The 20,823-nt window shown below is 43.8% G+C and overlaps 2 protein-coding genes across 2 annotated transcripts in view; one reads left to right on the top strand and one right to left on the bottom strand.

Moving 5' to 3' along the window:
- Nucleotides 1–7,951: 7,951 nt before the first annotated feature.
- Nucleotides 7,952–12,671, bottom strand: KCTD12 (potassium channel tetramerization domain containing 12). The gene has a single exon (XM_069802519.1). The coding sequence runs from the start codon at nt 12,394–12,396 to the stop codon at nt 11,389–11,391; it is 1,008 nt and encodes a 335-aa protein (XP_069658620.1). The 5' UTR covers nt 12,397–12,671; the 3' UTR covers nt 7,952–11,388.
- Nucleotides 12,672–16,112: 3,441 nt separating this feature from the next.
- Nucleotides 16,113–20,823, top strand: part of ACOD1 (aconitate decarboxylase 1) — a 32,625-nt gene continuing 27,914 nt past the window's right edge. Inside the window, exon 1 of the mRNA XM_069802514.1 lies at nt 16,113–19,777. The gene's annotated coding sequence lies outside the window, so the exon portion shown is untranslated. The remainder of the gene's footprint in view (nt 19,778–20,823) is intronic.

The raw sequence follows: 20,823 nt of genomic DNA, 5'->3' as shown, positions 1-20,823 counted from the left end.
AAAAACATTAAATTCATAAAGTAACAATAAAGAGGAGAAACCCTGAGGGAAAGACTAAGGCTTTCACAAAACTAAAAAAATCTGTTTCTAAATCTTTCTTTTATATACAAAATAACCATGGAAAAGAACATTTTCTTATCAAAATAATAAAAACATTCTCCAAAAATCACAGAGCAAATTCTTCTTCATTTCAAGGGGAAAAATATAATATATTGGAAGAACTGCAAGTTCTTTTACAAAGCCTGACCCAAGTGAAGCTAAGCAGAAAGAGGAGTGCAATTCTACTTATACAGTACTGGTAGAGTTTAGCTGCTGTGTAGGTACACCAGCACTGTGTAGGTTTCTCCACATATGTAAACCAGAAGAACATTCAAAATACATTTCTTCTAGTGACCTTTCCTTAGAGAAAGGAAATCAGCAAAGCATAATACTTTTACATAGTATACTTACAGCGTACAATTCCTTATTGAATGCATAAGCAAAATTCTTTGCCACATACTTAAAAATGGGTTTATGGCACAGTACTCAGATGCTCTGTGGGCTTTACAGAGATTCTTACAGTTTACTTTGATGTACCCACTGTCAGTCATGATCAGAGAAGATAAAAGACTGAGCAAAGCAGTTAGCTGAGATGGTGTGGCAATTCCTGCGTACCTAGATACCACAGATTCAGATATACCATGTGTATACACAGACAGAACCATGTGCCTCAGCCAGAAGCCTTTTCATACAAAAGAGATGAAAATGTAAGAGCTAAAAGAGTTCACAAAGTAGGTAAATCACTGAATCCAACATTGGACTTATTAGAAGTACACATGTAGCAGCTGTTGCAGAAGATTTAGAAAATATAAAGGTTCAGTTAAGGAAGATAATAGCTGGAAAGCAAAACTGCAGGCCAATACATCGCCTTAGGAAAGATGAAAATTGCTGTAGAATGAGAGCATCTCTGTAAAGAAGAATGGTGAAATATGTTTCCTAGCTGGTCAGAAGGAAAACACAAGAAGTTTCATAAGGACACAGTATCTTTGGAAAAAGGTGGGAGACATGGAAGGGTTTATAATTCTGAAATGATTGTCCTGTGTTCTGCCTTTCTCTGTTTGTGAAATGTCTGCATGATACACACTTCATCTTGGGGAAAACATTCAGTATTAGGCAACTGCTATTACAGAAGAGAGCCGCTCTGACCTCAGGAAGACTTTCTTGCTTGATTTAAACCAAGTTATTCAGAACTACATATTCTGTTATTCCATATAAAGGGGATGACTTGCTGATTTCAGCCAGCAACTATTTTATTCCCATTTGTGGCTATAAAAACTAAGGTTAAAAGTAATCTCACATTGTCTAAGGATGCTGATTTAAAGCTGCATTTCTTCCTCTAATTTTCTGTAATCTAATTCTGCAAATGAAAATATGGGAAGAACATTGAGCTACTTAAGAGACTATCAAGGGAAAAATGGTGAGGACAACTGTATGGGTTATGGTGAGGGAATTATAGCCAAAAGCTACAGTAGGGCCTTCTCTTGAGGAGTAACCTGATGAATACAAAGTAAGAGAAAAGCTACTACAACATATTACTTGTAATGTTAAGTGTTTATTATTTATCCAGACAGTATCAGCCTCCACACACCACAAGTTCGTGGGCTGGGGAGGCAAAGTGTGCAGCCTCTAGGAGCTAAGTTGTCACTGATGACACTCTTACCTGGCCACATGCTTTTACCACAGCTGAGTTTCCATGTTGTCCTTCTGATTTCCACACCAATTCATACCTATGGGAAGAATGTATTGGAAGCAGGGCCTCAAAAAAAGCAAATACCAAGTTCAGGTAAGAGCAAAGGAATGAGCTGTGTGCCACATGTGTAGCACTCCAAAATGCACATCAGCAATGTTCTTAGGTGACTCTAAATGGAGGTTAGAAATAACATAAATAACTGAATATAAGGAAGAAGCAACTTTCAGATGTGTCAAAACAGTGCTAGGAAAGATCTGAGAAAATACTCCTTTGGTATATCCTCTAGATATTCTTTGGACATGCACCACAATAGAATGAGATTAAATAGTCAAAACACAAAGTAACATTATGGTAAAAATTCCCACTAATTGCGTATCAAGAAACTTACCTTTAAAAATACTATATTTCTAAATCCTAGGTTACAGTTTCAGCAAATAAATGTAAATGTAAAGTCCTGAATGTAAAAGAGAGAACTGTTTTTGCTAAATTGTTACGTACAACCTGCAGTGACAGCACCTTTTATTGAGATCAATGGGAGATACAGTTATCCAGTACATCCCAGGACAGGATCCACATAGCTGCTATTAAAAAGTCATAGATATAAACACTAATAGAGAAAGAGAAGGCTATCACAACCTGTATAAATAAAAAGCTATAAATTCCAAATGCTGTACTAATTACATTGTATAAATTCAATAAGGTAAGGAAAAAGAATACAAAGGAAGTAGTAGTCAGCATGATTAAAAATGAAATTATTTTATTTTATTAGGACCAATGTGAAAAATTGTATTGATTCATTACTAGATGTAAGTTGGAGGCTTATTAGTTCAGTAAAACTATAAAAATTTTGCTCTGCATGTCTGTTCAGAATAATGAACAATTTCCCTTCTGAGACTAATCCAAAAAAGATGAGCAACAAGTATTTTTTTTATATCAGGTCTGGCCAATTTACATCTAGTGTCTTTCTGAGCCTGTGTCATTACTAATGCAGCCTTCTCAGAAAGTCTCAGAACCCTGGGGAAGCTCCAAAGCACTGGGAAAAACATAAACTGTGTTTGAAGACAGTGGTTAAAAAAAATTGGGTAATTTGGGAACTTTAAGCCTGCCAACCTGACACCAGCCCTCAGCCATCCATTTATCCAGTTGAAAACTACCTATGCAATGTAATAACTAGTAAAAAATGATACCAAACATTTGTGTGACACAGTAATGTCCATCAACACGCATGTATAGAAAATAGATCCTCTTGTATTAGTTTTGCTTTGGTTTTTAAGGCTATTTAGTTGTTAGAAGTTGAACTGTGGTATAATGTTTAATAAGAAAACACCTTGTACACTGCTATGCATTTTGACTAATAATTGAGACAGCATTTGTAGGACAGAACACAGCTGCTCACAGTGGTGGTTTACTGAACATAAACTCCAGCAATGCTTAAACCCCTGGGACTGCCAATGCAAACCTCAGACAGACGAACAGAAAAAACAGAGGACAGGACAGAAAAATTGTACTTGGCTTTAGTGCATTCCCTTACTAGAATGAGCAGTATCTGAAATCAGCAGTTCAAAAGATGTTGAAGAGGATTTAGAGAAGAGACATGAGGTGACTAAAGGTCTAAATAACCTGCCTTACTGACAGACCACAGGAGCTCACTCTGTTTAGTCATCAGACCATTCTCCTGGCACTGGTAACTTTATTATGCTGTGAGCCAGCTCAGGGAGCTGCTCCAGTTGACAGCTAACCTGCCTTTTTCCATTTATTTGTTTAAGGTTTTCATCTGCACCAGGTCCCTGAACTGGTTCACCCCATGGCCACATAAGCAGTGCCAACACAAAACTGGTTACAGGGACAAGTGGCAGGGAACTGAAGGAAAAGACGGGACAGTTTGTCCCCAGATTTAGAACAAACGAGCTGCCTCCATACATACCCACCTACAGAATGCTCTCTCCAGCCTCTTGGTGTCAGTGAAGAAGACATTACAGACCCTTCTGGGTGGAAGCCAAAGCTGGTGACATTTGCAGCGGAACAATTAATCAAGCACTGTGATGTCTTCTTTTTCACCAGCAGTATTGTCCATGAGATTAGATGGCAGTCTAAGAGATTCACTGCCTGATTTAAAGACTCCATTCAGGGAAGCCCTGCAGTGTATGCTATGTAGAACAGCAGACTAGATGATCTGGACATTTCTTTCTGTCCTCAAACCCTAGGACGTGATGTGTTGAAAAACATCCAGTCTTATAATCTGCAAGCAACCTATAAACTTTTCTTTTAGAAACAGAAACGCTAATGCATTTGTATACATATACTCTTCTTCTAACATTTTCTGAAGAAATATGACTGTTTGGTCCAGTTACCTGCAACTGAGCACTCTCCAGCCTTTAACGTGATACAAACAAGCCCAAGTGGATAAATATGCTAGTGCTCCAGCAAAACTAAAAAAGCCATTGTTCTCACCTATAAAAGAAAAGGTGCCTTTACCCAGTTTTATTATAGTTTATGCAGCACTTTTCATGGTTTATTCAGACCACAAAATTTTAAGGAACTGTAAAACTATTTTCAACTGAGTTGTCTTTATCGTCCCTTTAGCACCACAGCAGATAAACTATTAGGCAGCCTACTGCAAACAGCTAAATCCTTCCCATGTTCCAGCCATACCCCGAGACAGCAGATAACATACAGACCGTGAAAGCAAACCCTGGAAATAAGTGGGTCAGAAGTCTAGGGGAGAAGAAGTGCCAATTTGTGGCTGTTGGGCTGCATGGAGCTTACCAGAATACAAATGCTGCTTTTTTATTCAGGCAAGGCGCCGGCAGTGAGACCGTGCTGGCTCAAGGACTACTGAGCCACCTCGGTCATGGCCGGGAAGGAAGCAAGGCAGAAGGGGCAGCTGTGGTCAGGTCCGGTGGGTCGTCCTGGGGCTTGGGACCCAGCTGCCCACCCAGCTTGGCTCTGACCGCAAGAGTGACCACAGCAGGAAGGGATTGCCATGTAGCACTTGCGAGTTATTGCAAGACCTCCTGGTCCTTGCAGCTTTCTGAAATACTTGTGCCTTGAGCTGTCAGCCATAGGAAGATGTGGAACTGAATTTTACAAGGTGAGGAAAATCAGGAGTGTTTGTACAAGATGACAGATTTGAAAAAAAAAAAAAAATCCATAATTGACTTCCCTTACTGAAAGGAAAAAAAAAAAAAAAAAAAAAAAGCCACATTCCTGGAATGGTGTCTGCCCTTTTAAAGGAAAAACTTTAACTTCAGGCTTCTAATAATCACGGACTTTGCTGTAATACGAGGAGTGAGATTGTCACTAAGCTATTTGGAAAATCTGAGTCAAACCCAAACTATATCCAAATCTACAGAAATCTACATAGTTTTGACGATATGCTCTGCTAAAGGACTATTTATTAAGTGTTGATGTGACCCTAAAGTTCAGCCATGACCAGAAAAACAGTCAAAACTGAGGTGGCAGCATTGTGGGTTATTGCAGTTATCCCTGAAACCAAAAAGAAAGGTCGTTCCCATCACACCAGCACTGCATTCCCCCCCGGAGAACGTGTGTGCAGGGAGAGGACTGGAGGAAAGGGCTTTTCCTTTATTTTACTTTTTTTTTTTTTTTTTTTACATCACAGCCTGCTCCTCAGTAAACTAACCAAGGTTGTGGCTTAACCTCAAAATTACAAAGGAAAATGATAGATCACATGCTCTTTATCAATGGAGCTGCTTTTTTATCGCAGTCTAGATAGGCTGTTCTCATCCTTTCTAGCTGAACTTCAGTGAGTTAACACTTACTTAAATTCTAGTCTGGGAAAATTGTTAAGCTGCAAAAGCCAAGTCAGAGGCTTTATGGAGCTGGGCATCATCTGTATACTGACATCACAGGACACATTGGCTCATTCCTATACGCTCCTGTGTGAACTTCCCTCCCTTTCATATGATGTTGAATTAAAAAGGATGATAAAATATTAACCCACATCTGTCCATATCTCTAAGCAAGATGTACTGCTAACATTGTCATTTCCCTGCAGCTAAACAGTGAACTTTTTTGAAGAAGAAAATGTCTTTCGTCCAGATGATATCAAATAAGACCTGGAACAAACAAATTACATCAAGGACTATAGCTTTTTTGGGGAGGGGAGGGAAGCATTGCAAGATAGGAGCAATGTGTGAATGCATTATTTGGATTGACAGAAAAATATCTTGAATTTCTTGTGATACCAAGAAATTTCCCCATGAGGCTGCTCCCATTTTGTGCAAGGATTTTTCCTAGCTCTGATTTCCTCACAAGGAAATAGATCTGCTTCAAAACCCTGACTCACCACTGCCAACAGCTTTGATGGAAGTATCAAATACTCCATAGTATGTGCTAAAAAAAATTTAGAGCAAGAGATGTATAACAGAGTTTAATTTTATTCCAGTTTGAACACAGTGGAGAGTGGAACAGGGAAGAAATGTGATAATTTGACCGACTATGGTTTTGACTGTCTCAGCAGTTGTGCTGCGTATTTCCAACAGACTACTAGCAATGGCAGTATTAATACAGCACCAGAGCCTTACATCTAGTACAGTTCACTCCAAGGGGAAAAACACATGCAGCTCATTTTAATGAAAAACAAAATTAGCATTCAGTTTCATAAAACTAAATGCTAGTACTTTCTAAATAAATAACGCATTTCCCCTAATTTTTCATTAAAAACCATGCTGAAGATTTCCTATAATAGAAAAATATGAGTCAAATCTAGCCTTTGGAAAATTTTTTCCTGCACATTTTGATCCATTTTTGCCAGCCAAAAGGGCAGAAGGAGTCCTAAAAGCTCCATATTTATAGCAAAAATTTTCTCCAGAAAAGGTACCAACAGACAGGTTTAAGACAGGCAGCCAAGAAGGGCTGTTGTAACAAGGCTCAAAGCTGTTTGAGCTACACTTGGAAACAATGCAGGAATTTGGAGGCTGGAAATATTTTTAAGCCATTCTCGTCCACCCATTAATTTCTCTGACTGGCCAGTGTCGCAAAAGTAAGCGTGACCACTTGCCTCCTCAGTCCATAGGGATTTAGTACACTCGGACTACTCTGTCTTCCTTTGACAAAAGGTTTTATATAGACAGTGCCAGATGTTAATTACAGTAATTCGTTGTTAGCTTTGTTTGCTAAGGAAATAAGGCTCATACACTTGCATTGTCCATTTGGGTGGACATCTGTCCCCCTTAACAACTTCCGAGATGATGGGTAATTTCAAACACAATTAAAAGAACTAAAAAACCTCGCAGATGTTACGTTCTTACAAATTCCATTAATACTGCTGGCTGGGTAAAGGAAAGGGAAAAAAAATCTGTAGTTCACTGAGGCAGAAAGGTAGAATTCAGCCATAACCTTCAGCATAGCAGAAGCTGGCTCTGTCAGAGAACATGCCATCTTTTGCCTCGTAGAAGTGAAATAAAAGGGATGAGCGTGAGCAGAGTAACTGAAGTGGTAGTGTAAAGGAAATGAGACCTAAGCCGGCAGAAAGACAGACTCCAAGTTTTGAGTCCTTTCTTAAATTATTGCATGATAACAAAGCTCTCAAATACTATCAAGCTGTCAAATAAAACAGTTGATTAAACTACCTTCAGCTGGTTCCTTTGCATTATAACTATGCTACCCAAGAAAGCTCTATTAAATACGCATGCACTTCACAGATGTGGATTATACTAGCAATTCATTACTAACTTTCAATGAAACTGACCACAGGTTTATTATAAATCCTCAGGTTTGTAATAGGTTGCTAGAGATCACAAGGTAGCTAACAAGATCACCCCTCTGCTCCTTAACAGAATTTCTAAACACATTTCTCTCGGATCATCTATTTCCTTAGGTATTAATGTTTCTTTCATTAAATGAGCACTATATCCAATGTTATTATTCTCCAGCTTCATAAAAAACATTAACATTTTATTTCAACAATTATTCTGTGCTATTCAAATTAAGCTGTTTAATCACTATGGTTTCCTGAGGACTGGTTTATATTGACCAGTACTACAAAAAAATCTCTGTGACACTTAAAAGTTCTGTTTATTTTGTCATGGCTGTTACTAGAGATGCCTACACACATAATATTCTTTGCTCAATGTTTCTGCTTTACATATTAGTTTGGAGTCTTTGCTGAAGTTATGAATATGATACTGTGGAAGAGAGAGCAAAGCTAATGACATCTTTACCAAGAGTAAAAAGGACAGCATAAACCACACAACTGAGTTAATATTTAAAGAACAAGAATTTAATTTGGTATGCAACATTTTCCTAGGAGGATCTTTATTTTCAATGCTATACATGTGAAAATAAGAATGAGTAAGTGGCTCGTTATCTACATGTATAAAAATATAAACATCCTATCAAACATCTGCAAAGTCACCCTTCTTGATATGCATCACTGAAAAGACCTATGCATTAACTTCTAATTAAAGGAAAGACTGCCTTTGTTTTTTTAATAGCACTTGTAAATGCTACTGCATTCATCCCTAAGTACATGAACTGTGAACAACGACAGCTACAAAATGTATACAGTATTGTGCCTTTAGATTTTTGTCCTTCTGCATGTCAACAGGTTAGCAGAGTCATCGTGTTTATCCATTCTTTGAGCTCTCAATAGAAGAGACCAGCAAAACTCAGTGACTTTGCCTTGGGCGTTCTACCTTTTAAATATTTTACTGAAATTACTGAGTAATGTTTAAGAAAAATATCGTCTTCTGTGGCAAGCCATCAAATGACTATTACGTTTATGGCACCATCATTTTAACCCTAAATGTAATGAGTTGTCAGTAAATGAAGGGCCCCATTTCCTAATACTACTAACGCTTAGAGTTTTTAGCACAAACACAAAGATTAAAAAATCATCGGTTTATATTTTTATTACACCCATGTTTACTTAAAATATGAGAATTTCTGGGTCATCTGCCAGCAAACAGATAGGCAATCATTGATCAAAATACAGGCAATCTTTGTTTTAGAGATGCATTCAGCCACCTGGAAGCTAGTTATGACTCACATTCAAGCAAATACGTAATCGATTTCAGTTCTACAAGCTGATATTCATATTCAGTTTTTCCATAGAAATAGGTATAGGAAACCAGTAAAACATTACCGTATTATGTACACAGCGTTATATGTAAATGCTCAGCTAGATATATTATGAAATTCTGTAGCACTAAAATGATTAAAAAACTAAATGATTCGTGTAAAATGTTTATATACTGTATATATATGTACACTAAATCACAAGTTCAATTTAAATCTGCCCCTATTCATAGCTCCTATGATGGATTTAGTAAGCTACCAGATTCTTAAAAAAAGAAAGCTGTCTAGAGTGAATTTGAACACTGTACTGAAAACTGATTTTATACAAAATCTTAAAAAACATACTTCAGAATTACTTAACAGAAACTAGAAAAAGACAGTCATTATTCTCGAGAACGGCATTGTAAAGACCTAGTAGCTGTGATCAATGTCCTTTCACTTGTGGTATAAATAAGTTAAGCACAAAGAAATCATCTCAGAGTAAGGCATAGGACAAACAGGTTTCATTCCATTTTCAGGTGTATTGGCCTCTCACTCTAATCTGGCATCTAATTTGGCAGGTATACATTTCTCTCCTTTTAAAAATACTCCATTATACAACTATCTACAACTGGACAATACCCAGCGCTTTCGTATGCGCATCTTCCATTTAATCACATTGATAAACAATCTTTCTAATATAAAAAAAAACAACATGATGCAAATTATTTTCAGTTTTATGCAGTTGTGCATGCACTTAATGAAAGACCAAGTGGTGAACAGAGAGACTGAGCACTGAAACTCAACTCAATACATATGTAGCTATAGCTCTTTTCAGAGGAATTAAAGTTTTAAAAATAAAAACCTACTGTGAAATTCTTTGGTTAGAATGCAAGTGCTAGCAGTATTTCTAAATTTGGAGTTAGAACAATTTATTATTCAAGAGTTTTAGAAATGTAACTTCAAGCCTTTAATATGTACTTCTAAATTCTTCAACACTTTGGATACATTTAGGATATTTTTTCGTGAAGGTCTGAATGGACAATACAGGCTTTTAAATCAAGTTCAGGTTTTAAAGGAAAGTGATTTTGTACTCCAGTCTTCAAGAATTTATTAGAAAGAGCTGCTCAATCTTCCCTACTGTAAAACCTGCTGCTTAGACCGTCTGTTCCAAAGCAAGCTATGGCTGCCTCCTCTGGGAAAGAAAGACTGTTAGATAGCACGAACCTAATACAGCTTAGAAGGGGTAATTTCCCCTGAAGAAAGTTGGCTTCGTTTTTGTTTTTTTGTAAGGACGGGGCTTAATCCTTTCTAAGAAGCACTAAGTTTGTCAAGGAAGAAGTACTTAACTCTCAGCAGTGTCATTGCCCTGGTTTCTTAAAAAGTGGTTTCAGCATCAATCCTGTTGGCTTCAAAGTTTTACAGCACTAACATGACAAAACTTAAAGTAACAAGCAGGGTGCTCTTGATTACACTTATGATGTACATCTGCATTAATTCAACATACAAGATTTCAGCTTCCCAGGAAGCAGGCCCTACCTTCACTCTGGCGTGCCTGGCTTCACCTCTCCCCCATCGTTTTGAGGGTGTTTAAGGAAATACGCATTGAGATTTCTACGCATATTATAGACAGTAACTTCAAGAGAATTATAAGGACTTCACACCACCCATGAAAGTTACGATTCACAAGCACTTTAGTTTTTCAAAGCGTCTTTTTTTTTTTTTTACCTCTCGAGGGAATAAATGCGTGTCTCTGAGGACACTTTATAGTTCAAATGGTTGGTTATCCAGCGAACCTGTCCTTTTACTTCAGCCTTACGCGCCTGCTGTGCAGGCCCTGGTCCAGTGTAAGAGCTTGGAGAGGGGAGTTCAGAGAGATAGGGAGCAGAGAGGGGAGATGGATGCAACCGGTCAGGAAGGGCCACGCGCACGCCTCCTGCAGAATTACTCATCTCTAGAGATGAGGTGCGAGCCGGAGTGCCACACCCTCACAGTCAGGCATCACTTCTATGTGACGGTCCTTCACAGACGTGCATCACTTTGATGGGATGGGAGGATAGAACGGACCATTATGGGTCCACCCAACAAGGCGAAATCCTGCTTAAGGGTATGGTGATGAGAAAAGACAGCCATTGATCGTGCCATCGTCAGCAGAAGTTGCTGAAAAGCAACCGAAAAGCTCCTCAGGCCCTAAGCGGGTAGTTTTTAAAACACCCCAGCGTAACCGTGCGCGGAGAGGGGCAGGGGCCGGGCGCGCCCGCACGCTTTCCTGGGACGGGTCATTTGTCTACTCCCGCCACCCCTCTCCTTCCTCGCTACCGACACAGCTACTGGGAGGTCTGGAGGGCGGATGATGGCGCGAGCCGGGACAAGGCGGCTGAGCAGGGACGTGGCGGCCGAGGCGCGAGGCGGTGACCTCGTGTCCCCGGGGCCGTGAGCAGGTGCGTGCAGGAGGGGTGGGGGCCGCGCTGGGGGCTGACCCGCCTCGTGCGCGGAGGCGGACGCCGGGGCGAGGGAAGGGCAGGGGGGACGCGGCCCCCCCTCCGCGCCCTCCTTCCTCCAGGCCGGGAGGGGACGGCGGGCGCGAGGGAGCGCGGGGGCCGCCGCCTTCTCCCCGCGCCGGGGGGCCGGGCGGACGCTCAGTCCCGGCAGAAGACGTACTCGGTGTAGCTGGTCCAGATCTTGTCATCGGCGGGACCGCCCTGCTCGGGGGCGAAGGCGCAGGTGCCGGTGGAGGAGCAGGCGGCCATGCGGAAGCCGGCCTCGGAGAGCCGGTCGAAGGCTTGCTCGAGGAAGTTGAACTTGAGGTAGTAGCGGGCGGTGTAGCGCTCGGGAGGGCGGTCGGGGTCGCGGCTCTCGTTCAGCGTCTCCCCGAAGACCTCCTTGGCCAGCGCCGTCTTGCCGCAGACGGTGATGCGGGCCACCCGCCGGAACTTGGCGTCGGCCTGCGCCTCCCGCCCGATGGTGTAGGAGCCCCGGTAGCCGATGGTGATGTAGCCCGAGCGCCGCCCGCCCGCCCCGTCCAGCGACTGCGAGGGCGTGAGCAGCGGCCCGCCCGAGGGGCTGCGGCTGGCGGTGGGCGACGGGGCGGAGGCCGCGGCTCCTTCCAGCGACTCGGCCTCCAGGTAGCCCAGCACGGGCGGCGGCGGCTCGTCGGCGCAGAGCGAGCCGTCGCGCTGCAGGGCGGCGGGCCGGGCGGCGGCGGCGGCGGCGGCGGCGGCCGCCCGAGCCTGCGCCAGGCGGCGAGCCAGGTCGGGCAGCTGGAAGTACTCGGCCTCCCGCTGGAGGCGGCTGCGCTCGGGGAAGTGCTCGGGCAGCACCAGCTGCAGGTCCCGCAGGTAGTCCAGGATGTAGCGGAAGAGGAAGCCGTCGCGGTCGAGGAAGAAGCGGCCCTTGCTGTCCCGGGGCAGCTCGCTGGGCTGCTGCTGCGAGAACATGCGCCAGAGCAGCGAGTCGCGCACCGAGACCACGGTGCAGCGCCGCGTCACGTACACCTGCCCGCCCACGTTCAGCTCCACGATCTCCGGGAAGGTCGACCAGCCGCCCGCCGCCGCCGCCGCCGCCCCGCTCCCCGCCGCCCCGCCGCCTGCCGCCGGCGAGACGCCGCCGCCGTTGGGCAGCCCGCGGGCGCTGTCCGCCAGGGCCATACCGGGGGGAGCCGCCGCCCTTCCTCCTCCTCCTCCTCCTCCTCCTCCTCCGGCCGCCCGGGCTCCGGCGAGGCCGCCGCCTCCCGCGGGGGAGCGCGCAGCTCCCCGCCGCTGCCCGCCGGAGCCTCCCGCCCCGTCTGTCCCCGGAGCCGCGCTGCCGCTCCGCTGCCGGCCAGGCGCCTCCGTCGGGCTGCGAGCGGAGAGCCCCGGCGGCGGCGGCGGGGCCGTGTTTATGTAGCGCGGCCGCACCTCGCGGGAGGCGTGGGAGGCTGGCGGGAGGCAGAGCCGAGCGCACGGGGAGGGGAAGGGGACGGCCCTGCACTGACGCAGGGTCCCCCGTTGCCGTCCGTTCCCCCCCCCACCACCCCCCCGCCCCGGTCCTCCTTCCCCGGCTGCGGCGGGGACCCTCTGCCCGCCCGCTGCGCGGCCGCCGCGCTCCCCTCGCCGCGGACGGGCAGGGCGGTGTGCGGCCGGCGGGGGTAAAACCTTGGGGGGGGTCCGGGCCGCCCACCACCCCGGCACCCCTCCGGGCTTCGGCTCGCTCCCCGGCTTCTCCGAGACGTCTCGTCTTTGCGCAGGCAAGACCCCCCTCCCCCGCTCCGCCTCGGCTCCGCTCGCCCCGAGGCCGCCGGCACTCGCCTCCCCCGGGTCCCTTGCCTGCTTCTGGGCTCGCAAGACACCGGCGCAGCGCAGGTTTTTAACGCCCTCAGGGTCCCCCTGAGAACCTCCCGGCCGTCCCCGTCCCTGCGGGGAGACCCGGCGGCAGCCGCAGCGCGCCCCGTCGGGCGGGACGGAGAGCGCCGCGCTGGGGGTGCCCCGCCGTGGGGCTCGGCTCCCGCGGGCCGGGGGAAGGCGCTGGCGGCGAGGGGGACCCCCGCGCGGGTGGGGTCCCCTCCAGCTGCCTGCCAAGCGGCACTTTACCGGGCGAGCCTGGCTCCTCGTGTCTGCGTGGATATGCGTGTAACTGGGTGCCCTTACAGCTCGGATTTAATTTGGATTAATGAGGTACATCGGGATCTGCGTGAAACATAAGCCCCTGTTTAACATGCGTTGGCAGAGAGCATTTCAATTATGTTTCGGGCTTTTGCTTGAATTTCATCTACCTTTCCGTGTCTCTTTGCAAGCAGCGGTGAAGAGCTGCTGCCTCCGTGTACTCAGCTGCTGTCCTCTGGGAGTTCGAGCGGGCTTTCCTCCCCGAGAGAGCAGCTGAAAGGAGGAGGAGTGCGAAGGCAACGGTCAGTGCCTTCCTTTCACAGGGGCGAAAGAAGCCCTCTCTAGGCTACCCTGCTGCAAATGCCCTAATGCATTGGTCCATGAAGTAGGAATGGAAAGATGCAGAGGCACGGGGTAAGAAGTCCTTCAAAAATTGAGAAATGGGAGGGGAAGGACAGGCAAGTTAGCTCGCAAGAAGTAAGCTAAGTTTGCCCAAGAGAAGAAGAGGAAGAAGAGGAAGACAAGGAGGAAGAGGAGGAAGAGGGGGAGTTGAGAAACAGAAGTTTTGAAAAGAGAATAGATGACAAAGAAGCACGATGTGTCGAGGGAGAGCTGACAGGGAGATATTGTGGTCTAAGGAAAGAGATGGGGCAGACTTGGGGCACCAGACACTCAGAAGTTACAGGAGTTTAATCTGAACAAGACTAAGAGTCGGGTAGCAAAGATGCAGAACATTACTTTTTCCACGCGGGAAAGCCAGCTGCCAGGACTTTGACCACCAAGTATTTTCATTAGTGGGAGCAAAATGGCAAAGTAGGTTAATGTGATGTTTTGCTGACATTTTGTCGCAAGCAGCTTGTTTCCCTCTTTCTTCTTTTTTTGAGGGGAGTAGGAGAGAGGTGAAAACAGTTGTGAAAGATCAGGGAAAAATAAAATAAGCCTGAATGAAGTTGATTTGCTACCCATTTAAACATCTGAGTTTGTTGCCACAGAAAAAAGGGGGAAATAATGTGACTTATCTGCTAGCACTCAGGGAACTTTTGTTTTCCTGCCTTTTACTATTTTAGGGTCAATTCACCAGACTAAAAGCACATGAAATTTTCACATGGTGGTTTGCTGGTGACAGTTTCATGGAGTTACTTTAACCTCTCAGTCTCTTAATGTGGCATCTCCCCCCACGTCACCCTGCTCCTGGCCATACTTAGCAAGAAGCCACCTCAAGAGCCTCCCACAGATTCATATTTTAAACTCCGCTTCCCTAGTGTGGGCTCTCTATCGAGAGTACTGTGATTAAACTGTGCACCCAGAAGATGAGATCATATAATGCTTGTGCAGGCACTTATTCATAGCAGAATTTATAGTGGAAGATTTTGTACCTACCAGCAGGTGAGTCTTACAAATGCTTCCATATAAAAAAATTGGATGTTTAATTCATCTGTTAATTAAACATAATTGCACTGTCATTAGGCAAGTATTAATGTAGGTTAACAAAAATAGCACTAACATATTTATTAGACTTGAGCTTTTTATTTGCCTTGAGCTTTGGTAGATTTGAGACCAGACTTCGTAAGACCTGGACTTAATGGATCTTCCAGCTCGTGTTTTCAGAAGTTTCACAGCTGAGTAAGTTACGCGGCTCCTTCAGACATTGGCTCTCCAGAGCTTTAACTCCACCTGCCTACCATGTAGTGGGAGGCCGGATGAGAAAGACCCACCATTCTCCTGTGCAGCGCCATATGATGTCCAAAGCCATGCGCATTGCGGGGGGGACACGACATGACACAGAACACAGCTGTAACGAGCACCTTATTCAGGCCACTGTCCAAGGTCTTTCTTTAGGAGTACAAACCAGTCTGTCCCACTGCAGTGTCTCATGTGCCAATGTGCAAGCTGACCCCTGACTCCCCTTCAGAAAGGGAGCAAGGAGCCTTCTCATGGGCAGATACTGTTCATACAGCCTGTTCAACAGTCCTGGGCAAAGACCCAGCTTGCAGTGTTTGCCCCTGAGACAGCTGTCATTTTCAGGGCTTAAAAACATGCCCAGCACTGAAATATCTGGTTTGAAGCAACCTCTCTTCAGAAGGATTATCTTCTCTGGGCATCTCACTGCTGCTTTATGCAAGCGAGGATACTTCACCTGGCTGAAAGGCTTTGGTTATTGTAACTTCTTTAACAGATTTTTTCCTCTTTTCACAAAATATTCAACTGGTTTCTTCTCCATTTGTCTCCAGTGAGGAGAATTGGACTTCATCTGGGGGTATTACAATGGGTAAATATAGCAACTATTTTTACTTATGTGTCAGTCACCGGGTTGTGTAACATAGTCATAATCTCAGTGTTTTATTCTTATTTTGTGTGGGAGACAGTGAAATATTAGTACATGTAACATTCAAGGCTGCCACAGAATGCCTCGTAAGGCATACGCCCCCTGTAAAGGGCCTTAAAATATTAAATATGGTCTAATGGGCAGGCTAGGCTTTATGACAATAAATGTGTAGTTGAATGTGTAGTTCTTTGACTGCAGCACCATGACATTTCTGAGCAATAGCTCCTTCAATAAAACAGTCACATTTCAGTGTTTGCTATTAGCTGCCTACCAGAACTAGCTACGTGTTGGGTGCCTGCTGTCTTAATCTGATGGGATCCAACAGCTCTTCTTCTTTTAATATTTTGAGACGTTTCCACTGGTCTTGGGGTGTTTGGTTTTTTGGGGGGGCTGGTCTGTTGTTGGTGTTAGGTTTTTTTTGGGGGGGGGGGGTGTCTTTTGTTGCGTCAGTGTTTAGAAAGATGTTTCCATCACGATGGGATGAAGAATGAGCCCCTCTTCTGCATTTTGGGCAGCGCACCCACTGGTGGTCCAGCTTTACTCCGGGAGGACGGTTTCCTTCACAAACCGTAGAGGAAGGGTAACACCTAGTGGGAGTAATCCCACATTGCAATTAAGAAATGCGAAGGGCTCCGAACTATTGCAGCACGACCCAAGATACATAATAAAGAGAAAACTGTACTTTTTCGGTCACAAAAAGTAGATGCAAACTATTATATAGTATATTCAACTTCTTCGTGAGAAACTTCACAAAGCAAGAACACATTTTATCCCTGTTCTGAACTAAATTGGTTGTTAACGTTTATTATTTCTTCTTTCAGTCTGTATTGTGTGAAATGCTATAATATTGCTTAGAAAATGCCTAATTAGATATGACTGAGTTATTTGCATTTTTAATACTGAATTCAGTGAAATATTTAGCCTCCTGAATAAAACCAGCAAAAGGAGTGAGTGATCTAAACTGAACAAGAGGCTCAAATATGCTCATTTAAGCTTCACAATCTTGCTTAGAGGATGCAGGAAAAAAGAGTATGGTTAGTCCCACAGCAAAGTTTATTGCCTAAGAGTTGGGAACTCTTCACATTTTGGGGACTTGAATGCTCTCTAAAATGTGTGCAGTTCTGTAGGTTTGACTTTGACAGTCAATGGATGGCTACTAGACAAAAACCTTTCCTATTTCTGAATCATTGCTCAGGGAGGAATTATCAGGCTCAGCATTATACTTAAGTGATACCAGGTAATGTTGCCAAAGACTTGAATCGTGCGTTATTCCACCCAAAGACAGAATAACTCAACTCCTTCTAAACAGAGTGCTCACTCTCTGCAAACTGTCTCACATACTGCATATAGCTGGGCAACAGAAATACACAAATTCATAATTTCCATATTTCATGTGAATTGTAATGAGTGGTATCTGTGAAGTTATATCTGATAATGTCTGTTCACAGAGATTGTTTTGCCTGTGTGTTTGCATGTACAGTTGAATATGTTTAGCTGGAACTGCATGTTCTAGGAAGTCCAGTTGCGATGAAAATACACGTGTTCAAGCATGAAAGATATTGAAGAATCATAGAATAATTCAGGTTGGAAGGGACCTCAGGAGGTCATCAAGTGATCAAGCACTTTCCTCCTGCCACTGTGATAGACATTGTTCTGAATAATTTTGTGAGGACAATGCTCTGCAGAGCCTGGGGGAGAGGGAGGGAAGGAGGGAGGGAGGGCAGCCATTAGCTGTGTATTCCATGTCCTTGGCCAATACAGAGCTACAGTGTGGCTGAGAAACATAATCAAGTGAGCAATTAGTGAAGTTGAGAGCTGTATTAATTTCCTTCAAGCACCTTTGCAAAAATTGGAAGGCAAAAGGTACCCTCTCAATGTCATGGTGACATGCAGGTTGTTTCTGCCTCAGTGAAGAAAAGCATTGAAGGGGACACCTTTCACATGCATCTTGAGCGTCACTGAATTTGGAGGACACAAGAAAAGAGGCTATGCACCTTATGCCAAATGTGGAAGTACTCCCAGCTGCTTCTTTTCAGGTGATATCTAGGAAAACGTGATTCTTGATTTCCTGTTTCCCTGCTTTGGTTAATTATCAGGAAGTCACAGCACTGTCTGATACCAACAAAAGCAGAGGACAGCTATGTCATTTTATAACATGTAGTGGTGTGGTATTTTACATGGGCAACATGTGAGGGTTTTATCCTGTGCTAAATTACTCATAACCCCTATGGAGCAGTTTTAAATCAGGGTTCTTTTTGTGAGCCGTGGCTCTCTGAAATTAATCTTCTGTATCTCTGTGAAATGTTTCATTCATGTCTTTAAATCTTCCCTTGGTGATTTTCCTGTCTGTGAATAAATAGCATTCTGTCCTAGCTTCTACCACAGCAACGACAGAAAGACAACCAGACCTTTGCAAACATGAGTGGAAACTACATGGATCTTCTACATTAACCATCAACATGGATCAACAGCCTTATGCTGTCTCCTAGAATTCAACAGTATGAGGATTCAGCAAAAGAGCTTCTCCTAATAGGAAAAATGCAACTTATTAGCTAGCTAATTAGGATATCAAAAACAACCTCTACTCCCACTTCTTATCAGCCTGCCTTCCTGTATGGTTGGTCAGGCTTCAGAATAGGTTTTAGTGGGGAAAAAGCACATTTTTTGGAGGAAGCTACAATCAAAAGATAAGAGCATTGTTTTGCAGAGGAGGAAGGTAAGAATTGTCCCTAAGCCTATTCCTCTGAGAAGCTAATCACAAGGGTGGTATCAACCCTCGACAGGAACTCTATCCAAGAGAAAATGCTTTTTAATGAAATTTTCAAAATTTACAGGTCTTACTTGTACCCTTTTCTTAGAAAATGTGTTTTAAAAAAGGAATTAAAAATGTACTGATATAATTGTTCTTTTCAACAAAGTGGTTCTTCAATGGTAAAAGAGATAATAATAATAATTACATTGGTGATTGTGTGTTTCAGATTTATGTATTTGCTTTAGCTGTGATTATTGGAGGTATACTACTCACTAATCTAGCACTTTTTACATAAGCTCATACCCTCGGTGGCAGAACTGACCATGTTGGTGTCAAACCCTGCTTGTTTCACAGCCCTTGTAAACTGATAAGCGATATTAAACTGTCAAGGAATCAATGGCTTCACAGTGCTTGTACAGTGCTTCACAGTCCCCTGCTTCCTCATGTCCCCCCAGGGTATCATTCCTGAAGGATACTTTGAACACAGTAGAGGTGGTTCCAGCTTTCTGTTGGGTTCCACAGTCAAGTATCTGTCCACCAGACTTCATCATCTCTTGACACAGACTGAAATGAAATTAATGAAGTCTCATTAGAGGCTCAGTGTTCACATTCCCACCTGGAAGATGAAATCCAATTTATATACACATAAAGAGAGAGACCCTTTATTGTTAGGATACTCAAACTTGTTTCTCCTTTGGCCTCAGAGCACAGACCCTCCTACGCGGAGGGTGGAGCTCCACAAGCTCTTAGCTGCTCCAGGCATCCTGGAAAATACCCCTTCTGTCAGGAGCTTGCCAAAGTGCATGTCACTGATGGCTATAACTAGGTTCATGCCAGTGGGGACATCTGGGAGTGAAGGCTGTAATTAGATACTCTTAGCTCTTGCAGGCAGCATATCTCAGCTGTGCAACCCATGCCAGAATGGGATGCTGGACCTCTATTCACTGATACCCTCCCTGACCTGCCACGTAAACTGAAGTGTCACAGAGAATACATTTCTTTTCACTTACTTGGCAGGGGAAATTATTTGCTGCCTAACTGCCAAAAATCTCTGCCTAGGGAGTGAAATAGCAGAAGTCAGCCTCTGCTGGGGCCAAAGTTGAGTTTTCCAGAACATTTCCTTCAGCCCTCATCCTCAGCAGTGTTTCCAGAACTACTCCTACCCATTACCCACTGCATAAGCCCACTTGTTTTTCTGCTTGGACTGAGTCAAGCTTGAAGAAACTTGGAATCAACTTCATCAGGTGTAGCTGATGGTTCTCCAGCTTCCTGACATGCCATGCTAATGAGATGTTACTGCCCAAAGTAATGAAAAGCAGCTGTTTCTTACCTGTAAAGAAAAACTGAGGGTTGCTGCAGTTTGTTTGGAGGTGAGTTTAGCAAGGTTTTCTTCCTTCTTAGAAAAGTTCACTGCATGTATTTTGCTCTTTAGTTGGAGAGGCCCAAGTAGGATTAAATTAATGCATCTAGAAAATTCTGAATGTGCTTTCCTGTTTTGAGTGTTTACATAGAGGGATTACCACTCTGCTTTATAGGGATTTCTGGTAAGATATTATCTGTCTACAATATCTGAGGGTTTCAGTCATGTATGTAAATATAAATAATACATTATTGCTAAAAATGAACATATCAACAGAATAAATGTTTGAGAGACTGTCAGGATGTTTAAGAAATATATGAAATCAAGAGTGTAAGTGTTTAGATTTAATGAAGTTTTAATGAAGCAAATGTCTGAATTGACAGAAAAATCACAGCCACTTAATTCCAGCAGCCTACAGAGACTTTAAGCCCTGAAGAATATAGGATTAGATTTTAAGAAGCTCTCCTCTCCTTGTATACCTGTGAGCTGTTGACAAACTAAAGATTATTTATTAATTACTTATGAACTAAGCACAGAAATTATCTTTCATGTATCTGCAACAAGGCAATGGCAGAAGTATATGCCATAAAGTTTTGCTAGCCTGGAAAGAGTTATGCCCAAGCAAAGGAAATTGATTGTTTATTTTCACCTTTTAATTTTTCATGTGTGTTGTGTTTGTACAGTTTTTGCCAAACTGGCTTTCTCAGAAAATGGAAAGCTTTCTTTGTTGTTTGTATTTTCTAACTGCATGCTGCGAGTCTAGATTGTATCAGAACCGAGTCCCCTAAATGAAATCCTTTCAAATAAAGCAAGCAAAAAAATCTGTTCATCTCAAGGAGGTTAAATCACATAGAAAGAGGTTGAGATTATAGGATGGATCTTAGTGAAGGGGAGGCTTATCTGAAAGGCAGGAGATAAGCATAAAGCCTGCAGTCATAGTGACAAAAAAGGCTTCTGGAATAAGAAAAGATCTCTTTGTAAGTCAAGACACTGTCTGTGACTGACAGTCCGAAAAAGGAAAAAATTAAAATTGCTAAGCATAAGGCTTGTTAAGAG

Source organism: Haliaeetus albicilla, chromosome 15 (assembly GCF_947461875.1).
Source record: "Haliaeetus albicilla chromosome 15, bHalAlb1.1, whole genome shotgun sequence".
Classification (NCBI taxonomy): Eukaryota; Metazoa; Chordata; class Aves; order Accipitriformes; family Accipitridae; genus Haliaeetus; species Haliaeetus albicilla.
The sequence above is the reverse complement of the archived record's forward strand: the minus strand, read 5'-3'. Positions and strand labels throughout refer to the sequence as shown.

Coding starts and splice junctions, on each gene's coding strand:
- KCTD12 (XM_069802519.1), bottom strand. CDS start 12,396: ATGGCCCTGGCGGACAGCGCCCGCGGGCTGCCCAACGGCGGCGGCGTC.